General features: G+C 51.4%; 1 protein-coding gene across 1 annotated transcript in view; it reads left to right on the plus strand.

Annotated features, from left to right (window-relative positions):
• The window catches only part of ABTB3 (ankyrin repeat and BTB domain containing 3), a 246289-nt gene that overhangs the window by 177420 nt on the left and 51738 nt on the right, over nucleotides 1–17131 (plus strand). Inside the window, exon 4 of the mRNA XM_081129818.1 lies at nucleotides 8891–9043. Coding sequence (XP_080985944.1) covers nucleotides 8891–9043 — 153 coding nt within the window. The remainder of the gene's footprint in view (nucleotides 1–8890; nucleotides 9044–17131) is intronic.

The following is a 17131-nucleotide window of genomic DNA, read 5'->3' on the forward strand; positions in this document are numbered from 1 at the left end:
CTGGGGATGACAGAATGCATAGCTACTAGCCCTGGCTCTGGGTCCAACTGCTTACGTGTTCCCAGGGCTGCTGCTTATAACTGTGTACCCTTAGGCAGGTTACATAACCTTTCTGTGTCTGTTTCATTACCCATAGAATGAAGATCATAACAACACTTACTTTATGGCTTTTGTCATCATCAAATGGCCCAATGAAAGAAAATGTTCAGAGTCATGCGTAGTATGTAACGAGTCCTCGATAACAGCTAATGTTATTGAGCATTTACTATGTGCTAAGCACCTTACAGAGATTCTCTCACTTAATCTTCACAGCAACCCTGTTGGGTGGCCTTACTATTATTTCTCCTGTTTTACGTATAAGGAAACTGAAGCACAGAGAAGTTAAGGAACTTACCCAAGGTCCCACAGCTAGCAAGTGATGGAGCCTGGGCTCAAATGCAGAGCCCTCCGTCTTCAGGGTGCACGCCCTTTCCCCCACAGCACTGGGTTCGAAGGCATAGTGTGTTTTCTTTGTAAGGCCGTCTGTTACCTTTTGCAGACTTTTATGATAATCCTTTTGGAGGCAGGCGCAGGCCCAGATGACCTCCGGGAGCCCATCCCTGACTTTTGCCTCTTGGCCCTGCCCAGGCCAGGCCCTGCCCTTTCAGGCTTCTTGAGCTACTGCTCCCAGGATATGAAGCTGTGCAGCCTCTGCCACCTCCTGGATGTTTCTCTTTTGTGCCCAAGGCTGCAAGGAAGGTTCTGCTGCAGCTTGAACAGAGCCTGTGGCTTCTGAAGCCACCGCTCCCCTCCCAGGGCCATTTATATCCTGGGCGGCATCACCATCCACCCACTGGAGATCAGGTTCCCACCACAGAAGCCTCTGTACCCCGAGCCAGACCCGGTTGGGGTGCAGCCAGTGGCACGGAGGGGAGAGGTGCAGGCTGGTCTTCCGATCCCTGCATGACATGTGAGCAAGGACCTCAGGCCTGCCAACCATCCTGCAGCTCCGAGCTAGCATTCTCCAGACCTGAGTCCCAGCCTTTGGTAAGAATCAGAAACCCTGCAGAGAATGAACTAGATGCAGATGCTAAGTGTAATAGGCTGCCTAATGTCCTGTAAAGATCCCAGGTCCTGATTCCTGACACCTATAAGTGTTATTTTATAAAGAAAGGAATCTTTGTGGATGTGATTCAGTTAAGGGCCTTGACAGGGAGAGACTCTCCTGGGTTATCTGGGTGGGCCCTAAATCCAATCACAAGTGTCCTTATAAGAGAGAGGGAGAGGGAGATTTGGCACACACAGAAAAGGAAGAGATGATATAAACACAGAGGCAGCGATTAGAGTGATGTAGCCACAAGCCAGGGAATGCAAGCAACCACCAAAAGCGGAAAGAGTCAAACAGGCTCTTTCTACATCCCGTGGAAAGAGCACAGCCCTGCGGGCACCTTGATTATGCACTTCCAGCCTCCAGCACTGTGGGATTTCCAGTTTCTGTTGTTTTAAGCCACCACATTTGTGGTAGTTTGTTTCAGCAGCCACAGGAAACTAACACGCCCAGCAAATAGGCGGGAAGCCAGGAATATGTATTTTAACTTGTTCCCCAGGTGATTTTTGAGCCCCCGCCCCCCCAAAGTGGAGAACTAGATGGAGAACCTAGACGGAAACTCCGGGGGGACTGGATTCTTACAGTCCATCGCTGTGCTCCTCTGCTATTCAAATCCTGAGAGGTGGAAGCATGTTGAATGCCTGGGCGCTGATGGGGAAGCACAGAGGAGGTGGGTGAGGCTGTCGTGGGATTCGGGGAGGTGAGCGACGGAGTCTTCAGGGAGGGGGAAGAAGGTCACAGGAGGGAGGAGATGTGATGGCAGCTGTCTGCCCGCAGGGAGGACCTTGTGATTACTCGTGTATCATTGTTCCGCCTGCACCTGCTTGTGCCTCAGGCTCCATTCATTTACAGCCCTCCAGCCCTCCAAGTCACCTTCTCCAGAGTGTGTGAGCAGAAAGCCGGAGAAGGTTCCCTGGGCAGTTACATGCACCTGCTGGCGCGATTAGCAGAAGTCACCACCTCACCCAGGACCCCTTGGTACTTGCAGAGAATTTACATAATCACGCATTAACGGGGCTGACTGTCGCCCTGCAAGGGCCTGGTCCTTTTGGGATGAAATGGCTTCCTCTTTCCTAAAAGCACCGACTGTGCCCATGATGCCGTTTGAGGGCTCCCAGCCGGCGTGTCTGCACGCAAGGGATGTCGGGCAGTGGTTCTCTGTGACCCAGCCCCAAGCTGCCTCCCTTCCCCTACCAGTGTGTAGGATGGTGAAGGGGCGGAATCACTGCAAACAGTTGAGTCCTGTGGCACCCACTGCAGGGTGTATTAGTCAGGGCTCTCCAGAGAAGCAGAACCAGCAGGATGTGTGTGTGACCGAAGCTCAACTCTGAAGGCAGTTTGCTGACAGAATTCCCTGTTCTTCACAAGTCAGACTTTTTTCTCTTAAGACCTCCAGCTGATTGGGTCGGGCCCACCCACCTTATGGAGGTATAATCTGCTTACTCAGAGTCCACCTTCAAATGTTAATCTCATCTATTAAAAAAAAATTTAAAAAGGCCTTTGCAGCAACATCCAGGCTAGTGTTGGATCACATATCTGGGTATGGTGGCCTAGCCAAGTTGATATAGAATATTAACCATCACAAGGTGTATTTTTTTAAGCATTTGCATTCCCAGGATGATGCTAACAGCTGTCATGAATACAAAATACCTATCAGACAATGGGATGGGTTCCGAATAAACTCCCCAAGACTGGCAGATTCTGTTTCATAAGATTGTTGGAAGACTAAAGGAAAATCCAGGTGGGAGCCAGGACCCACTTCCCATGATAAAAGCTGAAATCACCAGACACTTGCTGGCCCCGCCTCCCTTGCAGCTTGGCACACGCTGTGAACTAGGCTCAGCCAACCCAACACATTATACAACTTTAATCATGAAGTCCAGGTACAAGCAGGCTCCTCTGTTGTCTCCTGAGCCTCTAAGTGCTCTTGCAGCTCTCTCACTTCTGGCCTCACTTTCTCCCCCTTAAACATGATAATAGAATTCAGCTTCCCTGGTTTCTGGCTTGAGTCATAATACTCACTACAGCCTGGTTACTCAAGATGTGGTCCCTAGACTGGCACTTCATCATTGCCTGGGAGCTTGTTAGAAATGCAGAATCTCAGGCCCCACTCCAGACCCACTGAATCAGAATCTGCATTTTAACAAGATCCCAGGTGACTCATATGCACATCCATGTTCCAGAAGCACTGACCTAGAACACAGCCCTTGGCTCCTCGGGCTCCAGGCTGTCTGCAAGAACCACCCCCACAGGCAACCTGACCACACTTTGCACAATAGGTCTGTCACTATAGTAACCAGCATGGCCACCTCTGACCTCTGCCATCTTCCTTGCTCGGGTGCCCGCAGATACAATGAGATTACAGTGAGCATTGCTATAGAAACTAGCACTGGAGATGGTCTACTATCAATTTCACTGCTTTTCCTTCACTCTCTGTATCTCTGGAGTTATGAGCTTTCTAAACCACAGTAAAACATATAAATTCCTCTCTGGTGTACAAAAGACTCCACAAATAACAAAGATGAAAAGTCAGGGCCACACAATTTATAAAGTAAAGGCATAGCAACTACAGAGGTTTGCTTTGATTTGAAAAGAGATGACAGTGTCCTCCGTCCAGCAGAGACAAGGTTGGGTGATGCTGGAAACAACGCTGGTGATGTTGATAACAGCTACCACTGACTGAGCCCTTTCTTGGTACCAGGCGCCAGGCTTTGTATGTTATCCCATTTGATTCTTGCAATAAATCTCTGTATTAGTTTCCTGTGCTGCTGTAAAAAAAGTTACCACAAACAGGGAGGCTTAAAACAACACATTTATTATCTTACGGTTCTGGGAGTCAGAAGTACAGAATCAGACTCACCGGGCTAAAGCTCAGTGTCAGCGGGGCTGGTTCCGCCTGGAGGCTGCAGGGGAGAATCTGTTTTCTTGCCCCTGTTGTCACACCTCCTACTCCCTCCTTTGACCTTCCCGCCTCCCTCTTCCAAGAACTCTTGTGATCGCACTTAGGGCCCACCTAAGTAATTCAAAGTAGTCTTTTCTCAAAATCCTTAACTTTATCACATGTGCTAAGTAATTTTGCCAGATAAGGTAACATGCATAGGTTCTAGGGACTAGGATTTGGGGGCCATCATTTTCAGCCAACCACACCCTTTGAAGTAGGTACTGTTATTATCCCACTTTCCAGATGAGAGAACTGAGGCATGACAATTGAAATACCTTGTCACGGTCACACAGCTAGAAGGTGGAGCCATAATCCCAATCTTGGTCAGTTTCTCTAAAGCCAGAGCTTCTAACCTCTGCACTGTGCGGCCTCCAGATGGCTTTGAATTCATCCACGGTTGTCACCCAGTTAAAGGAAGGGAGGGAACCAAACACTATCAGTTCTCTAAAAAGTTTGAGCTTCCAACTAAAGCTTCTCCACCACAGACTAAACCCTTAAGGGCAGGCAGGACATAAGTGAAACCACAGGTGCATTAGTCTGCCACAGTGATCCTTCCTCACACATATCCTCGCCACCCCATGTGCCCTGAAGGGACGAATAGGGTATGATGCATGTGAACGCCTTGGTGATGTGTGAAGGCTTTTTCTGCCTCAGGGCCTTTGCACAGTCTGTTACTGCTGCCTGGAATGTCCATCCTTCTACATACACATTCACATCTTAGAGGTTTGGTCACCTCCTCAGAGAGGCCTTCCCACCTCAAGTTCATTATTCATTTATGTATTTTCTGTGGCTGCTTTCTCACTACAATGGCAGAGTGGAGTAGCTGCAACAGAGATAGTATGGCCCTCAATCCTGACATATTTACTATCTGGCCTTTTACAGAAAATGTGTGCCAACCCCTGACATAGACCATCTGATCCAAATCCACCCACTTTACAGATGAAGTCACTGAGAGGCAAACATTTACAGACCAGAGCCAGAGTCCCACCGTGAGTCCAGATTCAGGATTGGAATTCAGTTCTGCAGAATCCCATGCCATGCTTCCCCCACGTATCATACCATCCTCTTTAGCACCCAGCTCCTTCCCGACCAGCGATGGTCACCCTCATCAGCAGCTCTGTCCTCGTGTTCAGAAAGGCCCCGCTGTGTATGTTCTCAGTCTCCTACTCGCATCTGGGCCCAATGACCTTCCTGAGCTCACATGTTCCCTTGACCCTGCAAGAAGCCATCTAGGCTTTTTCTTCCCTTCTGGAGCCTCTGGTCCCACCCCACAGGCCTTCTCTTCCAACACCATAGCAAAGATTTCAATGGCCACTGCCCTGCTTAAGTTGGTCATGCCCCCCTCTGTTCACCGCAGGCCACCTGGTCACTGGCTATCAAACCCGAATTTCCAGAGGAGCTTATTTAGAATGCAGGTGCCAGGGCCTTGGCAATTTTCATACACTGGTCCCATGACTCTGATGTTAAAACAACCTAAAAAACCGCTTCATTAAGCCGTGAGCTCCCCTAGGTTTTAGTCACTACAGGCAACTTCAGAACAAAGTCCGCAGCTGGTGGAACAAAGTCCTCTTACAAAATCTCTAAGGGGAATGCAGTCTTTCCCCCTCGGCATTCACCTTAACTCAAGGCCTAGAATTCTTTCCCATATCGCCAGTTCCTCCAGAAGAAACATCACAAGCCATACTACTTTTCCCCCTCCGAGTAGACAAGATAAGATTTTTAAGTGAGTTGCAGGCAAAGAGTCTATGAGCTTAGAAACTGTTGAGGTCAGAGTGACGAAAAGAAGGCAATGTTGAAAGGTGAGAATAGGTACACAGAAAATTCCAGAAGAGGCTGGAGTCCTGGGGATCCAGGTTTCTTACTCTGGTGCTCGCCAGCCGTCCTGGTCAAGGTGATGCTTTGCAGGCAGCAGAGCCTCTTTCTGGCCTTCGGGATGGCGTTCATCCCGAGCTGGCTGCTTGCCTTGGGCCTTGGCACCTCACATGAAAGTCAGCAGCCAAGGGCGATCTGTGATGGAGTCACAGCCCCAGGGACTGGAGTCATGGGCTGTGCCTCAGGGGCACTGAGCAAAGGGGTGGGGGTTGGGGGGGGCTGCCTCTGCCAAACAACCCAGGGGAGTTCCCTCTGAGCACGCGAGCACGCGGGGCTGGTTTCAGCAGTGACCGAGACGTGGTGCCAAAAATAAGTCCTGCTCACCTGAGACAGTAGGCTCCAATTCCATTTCAATCCAGTGTGTGTTTATTGAGTGCCTGATTCAGTTGAGGTGATGGAGAGGATGAGGGGATGAGGGCGACAGCCTGAGCCGCAGGCCAGTTCAGGCAGAAATAACCTAGGAATCTACCCCACAGGTCCCTGGGTCCAGAAACTCAATTGTTATCCATTTCACCCAGTAAAAAAAATGGGTAAATCTTAGTCTGGTTCATGAACAAATATTTATTAAGTGCTTACAGCCTGCCAGTCACTGTCCTGGGGCTGGGGCTGGATCCGTGAACTGAGCAGTCCCAGGTCCCTGCCCCATGGAGTCGACATTCTAATGGGGCATCTGCAAGGCCATCGGGTCAGGCCAGTGCAGTGAGTCTACCATGGGAAGGGTCCAAGTGCAGTGGACTCATCAGGAGAAATGTGGAGAGAGAGGTGGGATTTGAATTCTGGTTTGAAGGTTAAGTGGGGTGTAAATTTTGAAAGCGCTTGGAGGCCTTTCAGACGGGGGTCTGAGCTGCACAGGCAGGACTGGACATGGCATGCCATCCAGGGTCTATGGCCAGATCAGCTCCCCTGGGGTAGCAGGTGGATGCTGGGTAGCAGGGTGCGCTGGGAAGTTGGACAAAAGGATGTCGCTATCATATGGGGCTACGGCACATGGGCCACGCAGTCCAATGACTTGGGTCTGACTCCCGGCTCTCTCCTCTCACCCTCCAATCCAGAGCATGCTACTGAACCTCAATACACTTCATTATCTTAATCTAGAACACAGGCATAACCATAACCAGCTCATAGGTTGGTTCTAAGCATTTAAATGAGATCATGAATGAGATTAACTGAGATGATTGATAAAAAAAAAAAAAAAAAAAAGGCTTAGCTGTTTAATATTATCAACATTGGACAAATAGGCCTGAACTCCAGGAAAACTGGAACCTGCTGCCAAAAACTTGTTGGGAAGCTCATGATGTCTGCATACGGTGAGGAGTTTGCTGCCTTGTAAACCCTTCTGTGTACCACCCTCGCCCCCGTGGCAGCCGTGCTGGACTGGGTGGCAGCACCAGGGCTAGGATGGGGCAAGAGAGGCACCTAGAATGTATTTGCCTGGCCTGCCCGCCTTAAATTTTGCACCCTCGGCGCCCCACTTCCCTCACCCTAGTCCCAGCCCCGCTGAGTGGTAAGATACCTTCTTGATCTACACAGTGTGTTGCTCAGTGTGGTCCTTGGTCTGCCTAAATCAGTATCATAGAGGCTGCTTATTAAAATTCTATTCCTGGACCCTACACAATTAACATTTCTGGAGATAAGGCCGGGAATGTGCACTTTAACTTACATACACACACACTCACACTCACACACGGGTGATTCCAAAGCCCTCTATCAATACTTCAGAGCATAAGTTCTTCTAGTGTGGCCCCCAGCCCAGCAGTATTAGCATCACACAGGAGCTTAAGAATGTAAATTTTTGGCTATCTCCCCTGACCTAGGGAATCCAACACTCTAGGGGTGGGGCCCAGCAATTTATATTTTAATAAGCCTTCCAGATAATTCGGATGCACATTCAGTTCACCTGGGGGAGGTTTTAAAAACTACCAATTCAATCAGAGCCCTGCCCTGGTGACTTAGTTGGTTGAAGTGTCCTCCGGTACACCAAAAGGTTTTGGGTTCAATTCTTGGTCAGGGCACATACATAGATTTTAGGTTCGGTCCCATTTGGGCATGTATGGGAGGCAACCGATAGGTGTTTTTCTCTCACATTGATTTCTCTCTCTCTCTCCCCCTTTCTCTCTAAAATCAAACATATTCTCAGGTGAGGAAATCAGAGCCCCTGCAATAGGACTCGGATATCAGTATTTTCCAAAAGCCCCGCGGCTCCCAGCCCTAGTCATCCTAATGTGGACAGGGTTTATAACAATCAGCAGAAGAAATGGGAAGATGGCACAGATGTATTACACTTAGGAAATTGCAGTTCAGGCACAGGCACTGCCTCAGTTAATTCTTGCAATAAGCTGGACGCCCTGCTGCGATCCCATTAGCAGGTGAGGAGCCGAGGCTCCCGCAGCTTCAGGGGTGTGTGGCCAAGCCCCCCTCCCGCCCCGCTTCGCTGGCTGTGCCCAGCGGCTGCCTGCTGACTTGGCTCTCTTTGCGCCTTTCCCAGGTGCTAAAGCCTGTTGGCAGCCTGGGGCTTGGGCACAGCACCAGCGGGATGACAGGCAGCCGGCTGGGGATGGGGAGGGAGAGCCGAGGACGCCTCAACATTGGGCGCAGAATAGGGAGCCCCAAGTACCAGTAACCCCAGGCGTTGGGGGGGAGGGGGTTCTGCTGAGCACCAGACCCTGTGCTTGGTGCTTTAAGTGAGTCATCTCCTTCTGTGCACATGATCTCTGAGGGAGATAACACTCCCCGAATCGTCCCATCTCACCCTTCCACAGTCACTTTACCCCGGCTTTCCGGATGAGGAAACTGAGGCCCAAAGGCTCGGGAGAGCCTGCCCCGGAGTCACCAGAGCGGTCGGGATGTCTCCAGAGGCTCTCCCACTACTCGGGAATTCAGAGGCAGGGCTCCAGGGGGAAAGCGGGGTGGGGTGGGGGCGGGGGGCGCCGAGCCCGCGCCCCCGCCGTCGCCGTGGCGCTCACACCTCTCCCGGTCCCTCCCCGCTGCAGGCCCTTCCTCGTGCTGCCGCCGCTGATGGAGTGGATCCGGGTGGCCGTGGCGCACGCCGGCCACCGCCGCAGCTTCTCCATGGACAGCGACGACGTCCGCCAGGCGGCCCGGCTGCTGCTGCCCGGCGTGGACTGCGAGCCCCGCCAGCTCAGGTAGGGCCGCTGGGCGCAGGGGCGCAGGGGGCGCCCTCCCGGCCCCGCCAGCGCGCGGCCCGCCCCGCGCCAGCCCCGGGCGCCCCGCTCCTTGCGCCCGCCGCTCCGGCGCGAGCCCCGCGGGGCGCTGGCGCGGCAGCAGGTCGCCGCTGGGACGGAGGCTCCGGGCTTAAACCGCAGGCTGGCTTGACAGTGCCGGTCCCTCGAGGCCGGGGAGGGCGGCCAGGAGCAAGGCTTTGTGGGAGCGCGCTGATTCTTCGATTGCAAGATCCCGTGTGCCCTGATTCTAGCCGTGCGCTCCCGGCCTCCCTGCCTCCCTGCCTCCCTCTCTCCCTCTCTCCCTCTCTCCCTGCCCCCCTGCCTCCCTCTCTCCCTCTCTCCCTGCCTCCCTCTCTCCCTGCCTCCCTGCCTCCCTCTCTCCCTCTCTCCCTGCCCCCCTGCCTCCCTCTCTCCCTCTCTCCCTGCCTCCCTCTCTCCCTGCCTCCCTCTCTCCCTCTCTCCCTGCCTCCCTGCCTCCCTCTCTCCCTCTCTCCCTGCCTCCCTCTCTCCCTGCCTCCCTGCCTCCCTCTCTCCCTGCCTCCCTGCCTCCCTCTCTCCCTGCCTCCCTCTCTCCCTCTCTCCCTGCCCCCCTGCCTCCCTCTCTCCCTCTCTCCCTGCCCCCCTGCCTCCCTCTCTCCCTGCCTCCCTGCCTCCCTCTCTCCCTGCCCCCCTGCCTCCCTCTCTCCCTCTCTCCCTGCCCCCCTGCCTCCCTCTCTCCCTGCCTCCCTGCCTCCCTCTCTCCCTGCCTCCCTGCCTCCCGGTCTCCCTGCCTCCTGGTCTCCTGGTCTCCCGGTCTCCCTGTCTCCCTGCCTCCCTGCCTCCCAGTCTCCCTGCCTCCTGGTCTCCCGGTCTCCCAGCCTCCCTGCCTCCCTGCCTCCCTGCCTCCCTGCCTCCCTCTCTCCCTGTCTCCACAAGAAGTCAGCGATGGGCCTTCCTATAGCTTTCTAACAAAACCTTGCAGAGGGCAATTTCTAGCTGGGCAAGAGGGCACCTCTGCTTTCTCACGGGCGTGAGAATGGAGTGACTTTCTATGGATCAGGCCTGTATCCAGGTCTCCCCTCCAGCCGGATGGGAATTATTTATGGCGCCTCATTTTTGTCCAAACGAAATAAAACAACAAGTTACTCAGCTGAGTCAAAACCTGGCTCCAAATGCAAAAGGTACAGAAACTCAGAGGGGTGAGTGTGCACTTTCCTGACTCCCTGTGCTGTTTGTGCTGTGGTGGCCCTTGTCACCATTTTCAAATCCCCACTGAGAAACTGCCCTTCCTTTAAAGTTCATCTGGCCCAATCATGTGGGCAGGCTGTAGAGATTTCTGCCCTTCCAGGATGTGACTGGGGTCTGCAAGGACATGGAGGGTGTACAGTATAAAACATATAGTCCACTGACGGCCCAGAGGTGCCCCTCAGCCTATAAACATGAGTGCTGGTCCAGGCCATCATTGCTGGCATTTACTGAATGCTTACCATGTGCTGGGCACTGTTCTGAGTGCTTTACAAAGATTAATTAATATCTACTATTCCCCAAACCCTGTGAGGGACCGTGAAGCCCACTTTACAGATAAGGAAACTCGGGCACAGGTTAAGTAACACCCAGTGTCACATGACTAGTAAGTAGTGGAGCCAGGATATGAGTTCAGCCAGTGCTGGGCTCATAGTTTTAACCATTGCGTTTACTACCCTCAGGTTTCTGTCTAGGCAGTTTCTGGCTGTGCCACCATTCCTTACACCTTGCCACCTAGAATAACAGCAGGTCTCAGGGAAAGGCTGGGAAGCAGCCGTTTATTGAGCACCTACTATGTGAATTTACCCATTGCAACAAGAGATTTGTATTCGTTACTTGTGTCCTTGAATCCCCGAAGTAGCCTCCGGAGGTTAGTGTAATCTTCCCATCTTACAAATTAGGAAGCTGTTGGTGGGATAGCTTGTAAGTGGAGGTGCCAGGGATAAGGTCCTAGTGGCTCATGATCCAAAGCCCATCCCCTGCCCACCTGACTCTCCTGTCTCCTGTTGATCCTGGGCGTGGCATTCAACCTGCAGTCTCACTCCCACCACCCTTGCTCACTGCCCCAGCTCTAACCCAGATGACCTTGAGACTCCAGCTGTCCTCCTTACAGCAAGCCCAGGGCTGGTGGGTGGCAGGAAAAGTAAAATGTTTTCTTAACTCTTGCTGACAAAGCACTTCTTGTTTTTCATGCTCTCAGGAGATGCAGTGGCTTAAAGGTTAGGAGCCTGGACTCCAGAGTCTCATTGCCTAGGTCCAAATCACACCGCCATAGTTAATTAGCTGTACAACCTCAGGCAAGCTAGTTAACCTCCCTGGACCTTAGTTTCCCCGCCTGATACATTGACATAATAGCAGCTCCCCTTGGAGTTTGGTGCAAGCACGAAGTGGGGCCATGAGCAGGAAGCACCTACACAGACAATGCTGGAAAGGGCATAAGTGCTCACAGCCTGGTCTTCGCTGATAGCCAGCCCTGCCCCAAGTCTATGTCCCTGACATCGTAGTGAAGGCTCATACCTAGGTGTTGCTTTATATTCTTAAAGGCTTTTAACACCTTCTCATGTGAGCCTCCTAAACAAGCACTGTTGTTATCCAAGAAAGTAGTACTTCCATTTTACAGAGGGAAAAATCAAGGTCCAGCAAGGTTAGGTAACTCTCCCAATGTCACACAGATATGAAGTGACGGGGTTAGGAGCTGTGTATTTCGAACCCAGACATCCAGAGATATAACCCATTTTTCTGGTCCCCTCCTAGACCTAGTCTCAGCCCCCTTGAGGATGCTGATAACCCTCTTCCAGATGCTTCTGATCCTTCAGTGGCCACTGTCCATCTCTAGGCCCCTCCTCCAACACGGAGCTTTTCCTGCATGGCCTAGTGCTCAGGTGTGTGCCATTCTGACAGTCACACCAAGGAGCTCAGTTTCAGCATTGTCCATTGTCCAGTTTGAGGCTCAGCCCCAGTGTCCGGGCGTGAGTGTGATCTCCTGGCAGCCCACGGTGCACCCACTCAGAGCAGGGAGACAAAGGAAGTCCGTTCCATGAGAGCCTCTAAGCTATTTTTGATCACTTATCTCTCAATTCTTGACTCATTTGTCTCCGGAGGGATGATTTGTGTGTAGAAAATATACTAATTGATTGTTCCAGTTTAATTTCCAAGTTCAGAAATCATTTTCAAAGAGAAACTAGAATATAGTATTTAATTAGCTTTCCTGAATAATAAATATAAACTTAAAGTTTCATTGACAGCACATGAAAGGATGAATGAGGGTTTTTTTTTAAGAGTACCTATTTTTTCAGTCTAGGCTACATATAGATACATCTGTACATACATTTCCCAGTTTCATTTAATGCTCCTTGAAGTAGGAATTACTGTCCCCAATTTGCAGGTAACAGGATCAAAGACATTTTGTGCATTCAGATACCCTTCTTACTCTGCACCTTGCACTAACCATCTTCATGGTATTATCCCATTTTACAGGTAGGAAAGCTGAGGCTATTTGAGGTTATGGAACATGTCCAAGGTCACACAGCTCCTGGGAGGCAGATGAGGTCTAGAATGGAGGTCTGAGCGAATGGAGGTAAAAAAATAGTCTCCTTGTCTCTCAACCCTCCCAGACATTCAGCCTCTTTGAAGTTGCCAGACTGACTCCTTGGTCTGAGTCAGTCAGAGCTGAGCTCTTTCTAAGTAAACAGCCCTAGAAAAGTGGGGGTAGTTTGGCAGGAACTTGGAACTTGGTGTCGGCGGCTAGAGTGTCAGTGATGGTTAGCACATGTAATTACCTACCGGCTGGTGGACGTTTCCTTGGGGGGAGCAGCCTGGACACCAGCCAGGACAGAGCGACCAGAGTCAAGGATTCCCAGGTCTGACGCTAGTGCTGCCACTGATTTTGAGAGTGACCTTGGTCGGATGCTGCGCGATTTCTGCTTTGGTCTTTGTTGGGCTACAGTGAAGCCTCACCGTGGTGATCAGGGTTATTTAAAAGGAATACCATTTGATGCGGCTGCAGTTTGTAAGGGGTGACCCATTTTTCTTCCATAACTAGAGTATCAGATCATCTAAACGTGGGAAATTCTGCCTCCCCCCTTGTCCTTTGGGAGTGGGGGAGGGGCAGTAAAATAAGGGAAAGAACAAATAATACACTTGGCAGTGTTTGTGCTTTTTAAAAAAAATTAATTGGTTTTGAAATATTTTAGAAATACAAAGGGTAAATACTATTGTTTTTCTTGTATTTATAAGAGGCAGTTTTTCTGCTCCAAAGTGAGGCTGTGTTAAAATATTAGTGGTAAGGGATATTCCCAGGTCCTACTTTAGCTGATAAATGGCACCTACTAACAGGGTTCGGGGGTATTAGAACCATGAGCTCCCTCCAGGAAATGGTTAATCTTTCTGCAGGTGTTTCTTAAATTCAGACCAGACTTTGAGCTACCCCAGTGTGAATAGGTTTGCGGGTGGTGAGATACCAAGACTATCAGGGTGGGACTCAGGAGACCTGGGTCATTATGTTCATTCCCTCACCCTTTTGTTATATTTATTGAGCACCTACTAAGGATCAAACCCCACACTAGATGCTGTCCCCTGGGTCTGCTGCTTTCTAGAAGGTGACCTTGGGCAAGTCACTCCACCCATCTCACAGGGCTAGGCTCATCCCCTATAAAGATGGGGTGACAACTGCTTCGTGAGATTAGGAACCTCGGTGTAGAGGGTCCTGGGTGAATTTAATGAGTTGCATCACTGTTTGATCTACTTTTAACCCTTCCCAGGTCTCCTGAGCACCTTCTGAGGTTAGTGGGTTTTGCTATTTGTCCACTGAGGGGTCAAACTGGGTTCTCAGGTAAAGGTTGTGCCACAGTAGTACCTGTCCTAAAATTCTGGTTCCTCTTACATAGTCCTGCAATGACAGCTGAAAGTTTGGGTTCATTCACCAAGTATGTATGGGGTGTAATGAATGCCCCCCAGGCCCTGTGGGGGCACAGAGATACCAAGTCAGGAAAGACCCAGATGCTCCCCAGAAGGGCCACAGCATCTGGTGGCTGCCAAGTCACATAGGAGACGAGCCTTGTGCTGTCAGGGCTGCTGGTCCTTGTTCCTTAAACCAGCGATTTGCAGTTGGTGTCCTGCAAGAATTTTTAAAACATGCACTACCTATTTACAGAGCCGCTGACCTCTTTTCCCTCAGATTGTCAAATTAAAAAATGACAACAGCCAACACAACAATAGCCATTCGGTGTGAAAGAATCAAAATTATATCTTTTTTTTTTTTTTTTTTTTAGTCAGACTGGCAAAAAAATATATTTTTTGCTGTGCCACAGAATTTTAGTAATTAGTTTGTGTGCCATGAGATGAAAAGTGTTGAAAACCGCTGCTGTAAACATCTGTGGCCCTTTAGGAAGAGGTTCACCTAAATGGAGGGAATTCCAGCCCTTGGTGTTGGAAGGTGAGATGCTCTGTGTCCATTCTTTGCCTCATTAGATGGAGCCAGGTCTTGTTCTGGGCTAGGAGGAGATGGAGCCCCTGCTGAGGAGACGCAGACAATAAACAACAGTAAATAAATGAGCAGGATCATTTCACAGAGTAGGAGTTCTACAAAGAAAGTCAGAACAAGGGACGGGGTAGAGAAGAATTGAGGAGGGAGGGACAAGTTGATGGGATGTTCAGAGGGCACCTCAGGACCTGAGGGGGAAGGAACAGTGTCTCACTCCTGCTTTGGAGGCACACGTGGCGTCCTGGCCGGGGGTTTGTGGAAGAGATGGGGTGGGAGGTCTTGAGCCACATCCCTGCCAGCCATTTCCCTCGGTCACGTCCCCCTCGACCCCCGAGTTCAGACCTGGGGCTCCCTGCGCTCTCCCACAGAAGGCCACCTGCAGAGGCCACCTGGGCCTGGCAGGGCTCTGTGGGCCCTGGAAGGCGCCCAGGCCCTCCGAGTCAGAGCCGCTCTCCCCTCCCCTTGAGTGCCCTTGTCCTTGCCTGGCTGGGAACAAGTCCCACAGCTCCCCACAGCCACTCTGCTCGGGCGGGGCTGCCACAGACATGCACTTGAACCCCAGCCCCATCTTCACCCGGGCAGACGTGAAGTCCTCGCTGCAGGCCCCGCGGTGACCCCGCTGGAGCTGCTGCCTGCTGCCCCCACCCTGATGTCAGTGCATTAGTGCCTCTTGGAAGACAGGAAAAGGCCCTCTCCCTGATCCCAGGAGAGTCACTTTGGGGCTCAGCTGTCCTCCCCTAACAGGGTCAGGGACAGGCCACGGAGCCTGCTCCGCGAGGCGGCCCTGCGCTCCACAGGCCAGAGCCAAGCACCTCCTGCATGACCGACCTGCTACTATGGTTAGACTGGCTTGGAGGGCAGGCAGAGGGTTGGAGTGATTACAGAAAATAGCTGGTAAGTGCTCCAATACACGGCAGTCAAGATCTAGGCCTGGGAGAGCTAGAAATGCAAGAGGCACCACCATTCGAGCTGAATCCTGAGGAATAAACAGATTTATCAGGTAGAGAAGGCGAACAGGAGACGAAGAGGGAGGGCATTAGAAAAGTAAGTCCACACGGAGGGAACCTCCTATGCAGAGGCTTCGAGCTGGGAATGCGTGTTGGAGGAAACAAGGAATTCAAACCCAGAGCATGGAGTTCAACCAACAGGGCTCTGAGTGCGTGGGCCAGGCCCTGGCGCTGAAAGCGAGGCTAAATTCAGCCCGTGGAGGGTCTTTTATGCCATAGCAAAGAATTTTGACTCTGTCCTGCAGGAGGCCCATCACAGATTATTAAGCAGGGAATTGACGGCAGATTTGTATTTTAGAAAGAAGGCCCGGTTGTGGCATGGAAAACGGGCAGGGACGGAGCCCGGAGTCCAGAAGCTGGTGCAGGAATCGGGTGGGCGATGAGGACAGGTGACAGAGGCAGAAGCCGTGGGCCAGGGAGATGGGGAGGATGCTAGGGACACAGAGAAGGTGGAAGCAGCAGGACTGGGTGACGGGGTGAGGGAGGGCTGCGAGAGTAGGGCATGGGGAGTCAGTGTTCTAGGGGTACATGTAATTGTGTTACGTACATATGTTTAGATTAGGGGGGCACTGGATATTTTTTACCACAATTTTTTAATTGGATTTATTGGGGGCAGTTTTTTTACATGGCCCTGGTGTGTGATCAAGTGAAAAAGGTGACACAGAAGAGTGTATAAGGAGTCACCCCCGTGTGAAATAGACACGCGTGTGCTTGCCGCCCCCCCGCAGGCTGTCTCCGGGAGTGGAGCTAGGAAGCTGATAACCAGAGTTGACTCTGAGAAGGGGATTGGAGAACCGGGTGTATCCGTCTCTTAGTGCTACTCTAACAAGGTGCCACACGCCTGATGGCTCGAAACCACAGACCTTTGTTATCCTACAGTTCTGGAGGCTAGAAATTCAAAATCAAGGAGCCACACTCCCTAGGGGAGGACCCTTCCTTGACTCTTCCAGTTTCTGGTGGCCCCAGACGTCCCTTGGCTTGTGGTCACATCACTCCCATCCCTGCCTCCTTCCCATGACCTTCTTCTCTGTGTTTCAGTCCAAATGTGCATTTCTTACAAAGACACCAGTCATAGTGGATTAGGGCCCACCCTCAGGACCTCATCCTAATCTGATTATATCTCAAAGACTCCATTTCCAAATAGAGTTACATTTACAGGCATAGGGGCAGGGATGGGTTAGCATTTCAACGTATCTTTTTAGGGGACATAATTCAACCCATCGCACTGGGGACAGAGATGAGAGGGGACCTTACTTGGCGGTTGGGTTTTGTAGCATATACAAGTGATATCTATTCTCGTTACCAAATTTTATGTTAGAAAGTGACTCTGAGGTTTCGGTCTTGGGAGAATGTATAGCTAGGGATGATTTTAACAAGCGCAGGACAAGCACAGTGCGGGAGAAGTCATCATGGGTTCAGTTTTGAAAGTGTTGAGTGCAGATGCTGTCCCAGTTGGTTGTCCCTGGAAGTGAGAATCCATGTTAGGCTTCTCCATCGGAGCAGAGCTGCCAGGGAATTAAGCGCTCGCCCTGTCGTCTCATTGGAGAGGAAGCAGAG

The sequence above is a fragment of the Miniopterus schreibersii genome (assembly GCF_964146895.1).
Source record: "Miniopterus schreibersii genome assembly, chromosome: 2".
Taxonomy (NCBI): Eukaryota; Metazoa; Chordata; class Mammalia; order Chiroptera; family Miniopteridae; genus Miniopterus; species Miniopterus schreibersii.